This window comes from Pituophis catenifer, unplaced genomic scaffold (assembly GCF_029215685.1).
Source record: "Pituophis catenifer annectens isolate HBS135680 unplaced genomic scaffold, rPitCat1.0.hap2 SCAF_4, whole genome shotgun sequence".
Lineage (NCBI taxonomy): Eukaryota > Metazoa > Chordata > Lepidosauria > Squamata > Colubridae > Pituophis > Pituophis catenifer.
The window spans coordinates 123,491,801-123,504,401 of record NW_027256884.1 but is presented as its reverse complement, the minus strand read 5'-3'; the positions used below and the strand labels follow the sequence as shown (position 1 = coordinate 123,504,401).

The 12,601-nt window shown below is 45.1% G+C and overlaps 1 protein-coding gene across 9 annotated transcripts in view; it reads right to left on the bottom strand.

Moving 5' to 3' along the window:
• Window positions 1-2,351, bottom strand: part of PICALM (phosphatidylinositol binding clathrin assembly protein) — an 86,684-nt gene extending 84,333 nt beyond the window's left edge. For 2 of the 9 annotated variants that reach the window (XM_070942935.1, XM_070942937.1), the window contains exon 1: window positions 2,087-2,348. In XM_070942935.1, the coding sequence (XP_070799036.1) occupies window positions 2,087-2,216 (130 nt within the window). In that variant the 5' untranslated portion in view covers window positions 2,217-2,348. Of the gene's footprint in view, window positions 1-2,086 lie in introns of all 9 variants that reach the window. The other 7 variants (XM_070942936.1, XM_070942941.1, XM_070942934.1 and 4 more) reach the window with 6 other exon arrangements.
• Between the last annotated feature and the right edge of the window lie 10,250 nt (window positions 2,352-12,601).

Below are 12,601 nucleotides of genomic sequence, written 5' to 3'. Positions count from 1 at the left end.
AAGCCTCGCTAATAGGTGAAGAATTACTACTGTTGGCTTCCTAAGCAGCTGCTTAATCTCTTAAATTTTAAATTATCATTTATACTGCCTTTGCAATTAGAGTTAGAGACACCTAATTCAAATTTATCCCTATTGTGCTGAAGGCAGGACCAGGGTAAAACCAGAAAAGTGGTTTCAGCTTCTCAACTTTCACAAACAACCAAGGATAAACTAAAATTGTGGAAGGGAAGGGGGAAGAATGATTAAACTTCCCACACTATTTATTTATTAAATTTATAGACCACCCATCTCACCATCAGACAATTCTGTAAAGATAGCCCTCAATTTATGACCTCAATTGAGCCCAAAAATTCTGTTAAGTGAATTTTGCCCCATTTTATGGCCTTTCTTGCCACAGTTAAGTGAATCAGTGCAGTTGTTAATCACATGGTTGTTAAGTGAATCTGGCTTCCCCATTGACTTTGCTTGTCTGAAGGCTGCAAAAGGGGATCACATGACTCCAGGACACAGGAACGGTCATAAATAGGAGTCAGTTGCCAAGCTTCTGAATTTTGATCCTGTGACCATGGGGACGCCACAGTGGTTAAGTGTGAAAATCGGTTGTAAGTCACTTCTTTCAGTGACTTGTTGTAAACTTCAAAGGGTCACTAAACAAACTGTTGTAAGTCAAGATCTACTTGTATTAGTATTCTTGCTTTTGGTTACCTAGTGGAGGACCACACCTGTATACCTACGAAGAGTCAAAAGAACCCAATGGTTGAAAGGAGGTGAAACTTCTGAATCAGATAAAACTGAGATGGTGGGGCAGGATTAAATTACAAATACTCCCTGCAGAAGCTGCCACAAAAATGCAGATTTAAGACATTAGGGGAGGAGGAGGAGAAAAAAAAAAAGCACAGGAAAAATTCATTTAAAAGCCAAAATTAAAAGGCAGCCCCGTCAAGCAGCAAAGGAAAACCACAGAAAAGCACAAGGAACAGCGTGGCATCAGAGGGGGGACTTAATCAGACTAATGGTGCTGAATTATTTTAAAGGACCTTTATTATTATTGTCTCTCTTATTAATTAAACATGAAACTCAGCCAACTGAACATTTAAAAATGTATCACCAATATTTTATTTTATGATTATCCTTTTATTCATTAAACATGAAACTCAGTCAACTGAGCCTTTAAAAATGTATCCTAAATATTATTTTGATTATCCTTTTATTCATTCAACATGAAACTCAAGTCAACCGAACATTTAAAAATGTATCCCAAATATTATTTTACTTTATGATTATACTTTTATTCATTCAACATGAAACTCAAGTCAACCAAACCTTAAAAAATGTATCCCAAGTATTATTATTTTATGATTATACTTTTATTCGTCCAACATGAAACTCAAGTCAATTGAACCTTTAAAAATGTATCCTAAATATTATTTTATTTTATGATGATTATACTTTTATTCGTCCAACATGAAACTCAGTCAACGGAACCTTTAAAAATGTATCCTAAACATTATTTTATTTTATGATGATTATACTTTTATTCGTCCAACATGAAACTCAGTCAACTGAACGTTTTATTATTTGCTATTTATTATTATTTCGAAACAAATCTCTTCACGAAGGGGCGCCTCATTCCTTGCGGCCAAATTTTAACAGGAACGCTGCGCTTTTTTCCAAGGCAAAATTCCTTCAAGAGTTTTTGATTTGAGGGAGGGGAATAAAAAAAAAAAGAGAGAGAGAGAGAGAGAGAGAGAGAAGGCGGATAGGAAGGAAGGAAGGAAAAGAAACCCAGAGGGCTCGCTTGACAAGAAGCTGCCCTAAGAAAGTTTGTCACCCTCCGTCCCTCCTCCACGACGAGGGCGCCGGAGGGAGCCCTGAGGGAAAGAGAGGGGATCCCCGAGGCTCCACCGCCCCGAAAGGGCCCGCCGAGGGGGGGGCGGCAATGGAGGCGCCCCTTCTTCTCCCACTCCCCTCACACCCCTCACGAAGCGGGAGAAAAGCCGTGAAGGAGGCTCGGCCTGAGGGGAAGAAGAAAGGCTGAGGAAAAGGCAGCCCCGAGAGGAAGAGGAGGCGACGGCGTCGGACTCACAGTCGAGGTGCTTCTTCTTGGGGCCCATCACCTCGTGCGTGGTGGCCTTGCAGACGGTCTTGGAGACGGCCGAGCCCGTCACGCTGTGCTGCGCCGCCGTGATGCGATCGGTCAGGCTCTGCCCCGACATGGTGCCCAAGCTCCCTTAACGCGGCCGCGGCTGCTCCTTGGCGGGGAAGCAGGGATGGGAAAGAGGGAGGAGGAGGAGGAGGAAAAAAAAAAAAGGAGGGCGGGCAGCCCCGGCCGACCGGCCCTAACGCCGCCCTTTTAGACGCCCGGCTGCGAGCTCCGCCTTCCGGAAGGGCCGGGGTTTGTCATCCAGGGAGAAGGCCGCCTCAGCTCCCGCCCGAGTGGGCGTCGCCTTTCTTTTCTTTTTTTTTTTCCCAGCCCCCCCTCCTCACACGCGCACGCGCGGACGGGGAAATGGCCGCCGAAGAAGCCGCCTCCGAGGTCTTTCCGGGACGCCCGGATCACGTGACAGGCACCATTCTCTTTAAATGGGGCCTCCTTCGGCCCGCGCCGGCCCCCCCTCCTCGCTTTTTTTTTTTAAATTTCTAGGCCACGTGACGCGCTCCACCTTGAGGGCGGTGGCAGTGGGGCCACGCCCCTGCACGTGACGTGCCGTCATTCTTTTTTCCTCCTCGCCCCGCCCCCCCTCCGCTGGGGCTGCGTCACAAGGAAGAATGCAGTGACGCAGTCGGTCGAGGGACGCTGCGGAGTTTTTTTTTTTTTTCTTTTCTTTTCCTCTGCCTGGTCTTTCCCCCTCCCGCCTCTCTTTTCTTGGGCGATGACGTCACCGGCATTCCTGAGGGGTGGGAGCGGGAGGGAAATCGCTCGTGGGTGCCGTCGTTCCCTTCCATTCTGTGGCTGCTTTTGCTGCAGGTAGTCCTCGACTTAACGACCGCAATGGAAACCCCCCCCAAATTTATGTTGTTAAGCGAGACAGTTAAGTTAAATGTTATCTAATTCTGGGTTTTATTTAATTGACCAAACTAAGTAATAATTTTAATTAGCAATTTTATGATGTTTGTGTGTCTATATTTTTCTTGATTGTACACCGCCTTGAGTCCTACGGGGAAAAAGGCGGTATAGAAATATAATAAGTAAAGTAAGTAAGCGGATTTTGCCTCATTTTACAACTTTTCTTGCCACAGTGGTTAAGCGAATCAGTAACAAGAGTTGGAAGGGACCTTGGAGGTCATCTAGTCCAACCCCCTGCTCAGACAGGAGACCTGTACTAGGGATTCGAACCGCCGAACTGCCGACCTTTCTGATTGACAAGCTCGGTGTCTTAGCCGCTGAGCCACCTACTCAGGCTTTTTTAAAATTTTATTTAATCATTGTGGTTGTGTAAGTTAGTAACACAGTTGTTCAGTGAATCTGGTTTCCCCATTGACTTTGGCTTGTCAGAAGGTCGCAAAAGCTGAGCACACAATCCCGAGACACTGCAACCGTCATAACTATGATTCAGTTGTCTGAATTTTGATCCCGTGACCATGGGGGAAAAAACCACAGTGGTTGTTAAGTGTGAAAAGAGCCTTGGTGGCGCAGCAGACTAAAGCACTGTTAAGTAACACCAGCTGCCTGCAATTACTACAAGTTCAAATCTCACCAGGCTCAAGGTTGACTCAGCCTTCCATCCTTTCGAGGTAGGTAAAATGAGGACCCAGTTTGTGGGGGGCAATAAGCTGACTTTGTATATAAAAAAAAGAACACCGCTTGGGGGGGGCGAAAGCCCTACTAAGCAGGTATATACAAAAGCATGAAGGCTATTGCTTAACGCATTGTAAGCTTCCCTGAGTCTCTGGAAAAGGGCGGCATATAAATCGAACCAATAAATAAATAAATAAATAAAATTGGTCGTAAGTCAAAAATCGATCGTGACTTCTTTCAGTGACTTGTTGTAAAGTTCAAACTGTCACTAAACAAACTGTCCTAAGTCACTTTTCGATGTCACTTTGATCACTAAAGGAACTGTTACAAGTCGAGGACTACCTGCATTTTAAAAATGGTCGGAATGTGGAACGTGTGAACAGGAGCGCATCGTTCACGTTGTGTAAACCAATGTCGTGGTTTTTGCACGAGTTGCTCCACCAGTTCCTAAAGGGAGTTTCCTCAGATAAATATAGACTTGATGTTTCAGGCTGCAACGTTCCTTCAGAGAATTCCCATTCATTTTTAATCATGCCTTGCGGCATCTGGCATAAGTTGGTTGATCTCTAGAAGAATCTGATCTGCTTTGTTACTTGAGCGGGAGACCGTGGGGAAAATCCCAGTGAGGCAGAGAAATTGTAAGGAAATTTTTCAGAATAGACATAGGAAATCACTTTTTTAGCATTACGCGGAAAACTTCAGGAAGAAAACAAGAGCTGGCTTTCTACCATTTTATTTCATTAAATGTACAAGTACAGTAAAAAAAGAGAGAGAAAAGGGGAAATAATAAGTTTCTAATCTTAACAACTATAATAAGTACATTTTTATTTTACTCAATCTCTTTAAGGTTCCATACGAGTTTCTTTATTTCCATAATCTACCCCCCTGAGACTATGTAGGACAGACGGGGAGGAAGCTAACCACCAGATTGCAAGGACACAAGCAAGCGGTCAGACGAGGAGACCCGAATTCCTTGGTAGCCTCACACTGCAACGAACAATGACACACATTCAATTTTGCAGCTACTAAAATTGTTGGATGAGCAGGCACAAAAACAGCCAGGGAGGTGATTGAAGCCTGGGAAACACGCCCCTTGTCAGTCAACAGGAGTGCTGATTTACCACCAGCCTATCAAGTACCTATGGCACACTTGCCGGAAATGGCACAGAGAACCATCTCTCCGGGCACGTGAGCCATCGCCCGTTGCTCTTCCGGGTTTCAGCACCAGCCAGCTGGTCTTCACATGCAGGGGAGCGCCAGAAACCAGAAGAGCAGCCGCCTTGCGTGCATGTGCACGCCAGGAAGATGATCTTCCGGTTTCCGATGTGCTCCAGCCAGCTAGTCTTCACACGCACATGAAACTAGAAGGCCAGGTGGCCGGTGTGCATGCGTGTGCCGGAAACCAGAAGATCATATTCCCAGCACGTGCATGCACATTGGGCCGCTGTTCTTCCAGTTTCCTGTGTAGGCATACACACCAGCCAGCTGGTCTTTGCGCACACATGCACGCCAGAAACCAGAAAACCAGTTGGCCGGTGCACATGCGTGCACTGGAAACCGGAAGAACAGCGGCCCGGTGCACACATGAGCACCGGGCGGCTGCTCTTCCAGTTTCCGGTATGTGCGTGTGCGTTCATTTGTGCATGCTCCCGTTTCGGCACTCGGTGCCAGAAAGGTTCGCCAACACTGACTTAGAAGACAAGGGCTGGGCAGCACAAACAAAGGACAGCTAATGACTTAAAAGCCAGCCATCAACACCAGGGGTGGGTTCTAAAAATCTGTATTACCGATTCTGTGGGCGTGGCTTATTTTGTGGGTGTGGTTTGATGGTCATGTGACAATTCTTTAGGATTTAGCAGGGGTACTGGTCTACCAGGTTTTTAACTGCTTGCAGAGCTGTACTGGTCTACCCATTTGTTTTTGGAGGCACCAATCTACCCATTTGTTCTTGGAGCGTCCCGGTCTACCCATTTGTTTTTCGAGCGCACTGGTCTACCACCACACTGCCTTTTAACACTGATCAGCTGTAGGGCGGCCCTTTGAAGCCCTGCGGCAAGAGTTTAAACAGTTTTTTTCCTTCTAACCGATCAGCTGGGTCTCGGGAGGCAGCAAATAGATTTGGGGCGGGACCAAATAAAAGGTAAGAATAACGGGGGGGGCAGCTCCCGAACAAAGAGAACTGGTTCGGTGATGTCATATTGTCACTGCTACCGGCTCGGCCGAGCCAGGCCGAACTGGGAGTAACCCACCTGTCAACTTGCAAAGCTTTCAAGTTGCCATGAGCAGGAGGGAGGGAGAACTGAAGTGAATTCCATACATTCTTTCTGACCGCAATCAGAAGGAGGGTGTTAGGTTTCACAGCCAGACAAAATGGTTAATTGGAGAATGTGATTTATGACATGGCCAGAGAGGAGGGGAGAGACAGGGTCATAGGGGAACGTAAATGTACACAGGATCAGTCCTGACTGCATCCCAGTATTGCCGGAATGGTGCTCCTAATAAATGACTATATTTCCTTTGAAGTTTGGATCATGGCTCATGAATTAATTAGGGCATCTTTCGGAAACTTGATACCACCACTGATCAACACACCCCAATCTAACACTACACATTTGTCTCGGCTATCCTCCTTTATCTAACCATTCATAGAATTTTGCCCAGATTTTATAGTATAATGTTTCGCTTTTATCCTTGAGTTCCAAAGTGACTCTATCCGTTTCTGCGCAGTTGAAAATTTTTAGTAGTATTTCCTCTTCAGTTGAGGTATCTTTCTCTTTCCACTTCTGTGCAAAGGCTGTCCGTGCCGCTGTAAATATATGCAATAGTAGTGTGTTGGGGGCCCTGTGTCCTGGGTATATCTTTAATTCCATTCCCAAATTCCCAACATAATATTTACATAGATTTACATTTATATTATGGAAAACAGAAGTCCCCCTTATACAGGAAACCAATTTCAATTTTACATCCTGCTGTTTTTATTTGGCAGCGTGGGTGTTTTGTGTATGTAGTCTTAGCAATGCAAATAATGGGTATAACCATTCCTAGGTTTATCCTGCCAATTTATGCACATCAAGATATTATCTGTCAGGTTTCAGTCTTCAAGTTTTTGGCAGCTTGGCAACAGCTCAAAGCACCTGCTTGGTATAGGCACAATTCCAGAACGAAACTCCCAGAATCTCTCGTTTAAAAATAAATAAGGTAGCCGATGATATGAAAAACTTCCATCTGCGACACTGCGGATCTGCCAGTCAGGGTAGATAAGACTTGGCTAACTTTCAGGCTAAGAAAGAATTATTTTTAGGGTTGTGCTCACTTCAGAAATAATTGAGAAGGAGCGCTTCTGATTTTGTGTATCGTTTTGCTCAAGTCTGGGAGTCAAAATCCACACGATTTAAAATTGCTGAGATTAAGAAACACTGGACTACTCTATAGTTACTACAAGCAGGTTTCTGGCGAGATGTTTTTCCCAATAATGTGCTGGTCAAAAGAAAGACACAGAGAGAGGGAGAGGAGAAAAGACAGCAGAAAAATATGAGCATCGAAAGCTAAAGAACATTTTTCCCCTATTTGCTTTGGCTTCAGCCTAATCCACAGTGGTTTTGGTCCAGCAGTCTGATGTCCTTTCCCTCCTCCCAGTGTTATTCTAACAAAACAGTACTTGACAATGTTAGCAGAATTTTAACATTAGGAAGAGATCAGATAATGTGTAGCCATGAAGTGTAGTTTAGCTTTTAGTGGAAACAAGCAGATTGTATAAACTATACTTTTGAAACCATGGTTTATTACTTGGTGTGTTGTGCAAATCCAGCTGTGATTGATTGCCTATATCATGTTAGCATAAATTATGTGTAGCATGTATGAGTTTGTTAAAAGAAAAAAAGAAAAGAACAATCTGACCCATTTAAATTAGGGAAAAGGGAAAAGTTCTTTTAATTTTCATCCGCAATTATCGTCTTCTGGTTGTTGCTAGTTAATGTTCACTTCCTCCTTGTAAAACAGAAAACACAACATTGTGATTAACCCTATTAATGCTGCGCGTAGATTAAAAAAATAAAGTTATGCTGGGATTTTAAAATAGGCAGCACTGGGAAAAGCCAGTTATTGATATGTTGATAATATTTGGATATGACTTCATTCAAAGACAAAACAGAGGGCATCTTATTTATTTATTCATTTATTTATTTGTCATATTTAAGCCCTGCCTATCTCGCAGTATACAATAAAATGTCGTCTTTAATTCTAAACTTTATCATACAACCGGCTATTGACTTAATTTTTCAGGAAAATGAAACTTTTTTTTTTAAATGAGTAGTATCTCTCAATGCAAATATATTTTGAGTATTTTAAAAACCTACTTAGAAACTTCAAATGCATCACAAGCATAAAAATGTTAGAGCTGAAGTCCTCTTGACTTGCCTCAAGCAGAAATATTAGCATAAATGAAGAGGGATGTCACACTAGTCAGACAGACTAGAGTTAACTGTGAAAGTAATAATAACAGTGATCATGCTTTAACTGGGGTTTGTTTGAAAAGCTATGGTAGTTTGTTCCATACAAATGACTGATTCAAAAACCATGGATTGACAACAAGCTGTAATTGTTGTCTCGCTGGGCGAGATCATCCGTGGCTTTGGGGTGAGATACCATCAGTACGCTGATGACACTCAGCTGTACATCTCCACCCCAGGCCACCCCAACGATGCCCTTGAAGTGATGTCCCAGTGCCTGGAGGCTGTACGGATCTGGATGGGGTGGAACAGGCTCAAGCTCAACCCTTCCAAGACTGAGTGGCTGTGGTTCCCGGTATCCCGATATAGTCAGTTGACTCCATCACTGACTATTGGGGGCGAGTCTTTGGCCCCCACAGAGAGGGCTCGCAATCTGGGAGTCCTCCTGGATACGCAGCTGTCCTTGGAGGAACCTCTGACGGCTGTAACCAGGGGGACCTTTTGTCAGGTTCGCCTGATCCGCCAGTTGCGGCCCTTTCTTGATCGGGATTCCCTGTGCACAGTCACTCATGCCCTCGTAACCTCTCGCCTTGATTACTGTAACGCTCTCTACATGGGGCTCCCCTTGAAGAGCACCCGGAGGCTCCAACTGGTCCAGAACGCAGCAGCACGGGTAGTGACGGGAGCAGCGTGGCACTCCCATGTAACACCGCTCCTGCGTGAACTGCACTGGCTCCCGGTGGTCTTCCGAGTGCGCTTCAAGGTGTTGGTTATCACCTTTAAAGCGCTCCATGGCATAGGGCCTAGCTATCTTCGAGACCGCCTGCTGCCACCGACGACCTCCCATCAACCCGTGCGCTCCCACAGAGAGGGCCTCCTCGGGGTGCCATCAGCCAAACAATGCAGGCAGGGGGAGGGCCTTCTCTGTGGGGGCACCCACCCTCTGGAATCAGTTGCCCCCAGAGATAAGGAGAATCCATGACCTCAGTGCCTTCCGCCGTGCCCTTAAAACCTTTTTCCAACAAGCCGGGCTGGCCTAATTCTTTTTAGTGTTTTTAATTGTTTTGTTTATCGTTTTAATTAATGGGGCCAAATCTATATATATATTTTTAACTGTATTTTAATATTTGTATTTGATGTTTTTATTTGGCTGTTCACCGCCCTGAGTCCTCAGGGAGAAGGGCGGTATACAAATTCAAAATAAAATAAAATAAAAAAAAATTGAATATGCTTGCACATTAGGTAAAGGCAAAGCCAAGCTAAGTACATTATGGCTTTGTATGATGCAGAACTCCAGATATATGTGGTAAAAACTTACATGGGCTTTGATCCTATAAGATCCATGTAAACAAATCATATGGCCAAACGACTGTGTTTCCCCGAAAATAAGCCCTCCCCAAAAATATTTAAACGCCGGTCCCCGCCATTTTCTCTGGTTAGGGTTAGGGAGACACAGCTGGAAATCAGGTAAGATGGCAAGAGGAGGCCCGTTTTGCTCCATGCGCCCCAAAATAATAAGACCTCCCTGAAAATAAGGCCAAGCGCTTATATAAGACAGGGTCTTATTTTCGGGGAAACAGGGTAGGTCTATTTAGTCAGAAAAACATGATTTATTTTATATTTATTTTTAGCATAAGTAAATCAACTTTAAAATCTCACTGCCTTCACCACACAGTGATCAATACAGGACTTACCTTGTATAATTCTATTCTATTGGACATATCTATTGCTAGATATGTCTTTCAAACTTGTTTTCAATGAAACGGAGTGGCTGATTTTATCTTTTATATTAGGAGGGAAATGTTGTGGCCCCGCCCTCTGAGCCTATCTCATCGGAGGAAGAAAGCTCCGAACATGAGGAAGAGGAGTTAGCCAGGCCTCCCTCTCCAGGCCCCTCCCCTCTGGCACTGTCTCAGGTGCCGGCCGAGGGAGAGGAGATTAGCCAGGAGCCAGGTGTCTCGGATGAGAGCGAAGGAGAGCCGTCATTCCTGGATGCACGCCAACGAAGGCGTGATAAACGGTTGCAGCAGTTAAGGAGGCGTGCTAGGGATTAGAACTGAGTCACTGGACCACACCCCAGAGACTATATAAGAGAGGGTGGTGGCTGGTAAAACTCCGTGACGAACAAAAACGAACTTTGGCTAGTCACTTGAACAACGTCTGAAGCTGCCGAAAGGGATATTGTTTTGCTGGACTATTTGCAATCCATATGTAATTTTATGTTATCTGTTGCAGTAAAAGCTCTTGGCAGACGGTGATTATATTGCTGCCAAGTTTGAGATAACGACCTGTGTGCGTGCCAAGTACTTTCTTAACCCTCGGCTGGCTGTGTTTGTGTGTGTGTGTGGACGGGGACAGATCAGGAAAGCTGAGGACTTGCCAGCAGATTCTTAGCCATCAACAGGCAAGCAACATGTCCCAATTTTATGAAAAAAGGAAAGAAGAGAAGAAAAATGCAATATTTGTCAGATAAAAAACTAACTTTAACCAAACCTATGTTTTTAAATAGGATGCGGAGAGCAAAATATATTGGCTTGATCAGAGTTTAAGCTAAGCATCCTGACAAAGCAGAAGTGTTAGATCAGGGGTGCCAAACTCAATTTCATTGAGCGCTGCATCAGGGCTGTGGTTGACTTCAGGGGACTGGACAGGTGTGGCCGACTTGGCGGGTATGGACAGCTTGACGCCACTCACTGGGCGTGGCTGACTAGGTGGGTGTGGCCAGCTGGGTGGGCGTGGACAGCTTGACGCCACTCTCCAAGCTGCTAGCATGTTTCCTCTTCGCATAGGGTAGACCGGGCTGAAGCGATGTGGGCCGACTCCTTACATTTTCCAAGATGGCCTCATGGGCTGGATCCATCCACATCGTGGACCAGATGCAGGCCATGGGCCTTGAGTTTGACACACCTGTGTTAGATGGAGCAATGGGTTTTTTGACCTTGTGTTTGAATTTTTTTCAAAAATCCTGTACAGATATTAAAGAACAAGGAAATAGGATAAAACATCTGGTTCAAACTAAACAACTCTAGTCCAGAACTATATTTACATCTTGGCTGGATAGATGTTTCAAGAATGTCTAATATGTTGGACATCTGGAATTTAAAAGGATTCTAATGCATAGATAGAGCTGTATGGGGTGGCCATACATGAGACAGTCCTCTACTTAGGACCACAAAATTTTTGTCGCTAAGAGAGAGACTGTTATTCAGGGAACTTTAACCCATTTTACAATCTTTCTTGCCACAATTGTTAAGTGAATCGCTTCCGCGCATGCATGCGAGCACAGCTTCCATGCATGTGCACGAGCACAGCTTCCATGCATATACACACGGTAAGGCTTGACCGAGCAGCCTTTCAGGGCCTGCTCCCCTCCATTTATGCTCTCCGCAGCAGCGGCTGCTTCTCTCCGCACTGCTCCACACTGCTGGGAAAGCTTCTTGTGCAATTTAGCAGCTGTGAGCTGCCGCTTTCCTCTAGTCCCATCCAGACAGTGCTGTGGCACACAGAAGCAGCAGTCATATTGAATGCTGTTTCTCTCAGCCGCAGCGCTTTCCAGATGGGACTTAGAGGAAAGTGGCAGCTCACAGCTGCTAAATTGCACAAGATGCTCTCCCAGCAAGAGCAGCAGCGGAGAGAAGCAGCTGCCAACCTGGAGAGCACATGGAGCGTCTCCACGAGTGACCCAAGGCTCAGCAAGGGACAGAAGAAGTGGCTGCAAGATGTCCGCAGCCGGCGGTGCGATTTGCCGGTTCTCCGAACTACCCAAAATTTCCGCCACCGGTTCTCCTGAACCAGTCTGAACTGGCTGAATACCACCTCTGCCAGGGACACTGCAAGCATCATAAATAGGAACCAGTGGCCAAACGGCTGAATTTTGATCACGCCACCATGGGAATGCTACAACGGTAAGTGTGAAAAACAGTCATAAGTCACTTTTTTTAGTGCCATTGGAACTTCGAACAGTCACTAAACAAAGTTTTGTATGTCCAGGACTGCCTGTATTTCAGAGCAAGAAGAAACTGCCATCAATGCGTTATAGAAAATGTCACTTCTCCGCAACTGAAGCAGTAACTTTTGGGAAAACATCTGGATCCTGCAGAACGACGGATGGAAAACAACTCTTCAAAGGTTGCTTTGAAAAGGGCTGTTGGGAGAGGCTTTGAGTCAGAAACAAAACATGCTGTCATAAGCCCCAAGTGACATATCCATAATTCAACTGCACTGATTCAGAATTTGAATGTGAAGCTGTCAGTCACATGGGACCAAAGACTTCTGGCTGGCTACATGGACAAAAAGAGTTATGTTTTACAGTACAGGGTGTACTCGACTTACAACCATTCAATTAGTGACCGTTTGAGGTTACAACGGCACTGACTGTTTTTCACACTCAACGACTGTTGCACCAGCGCCATGG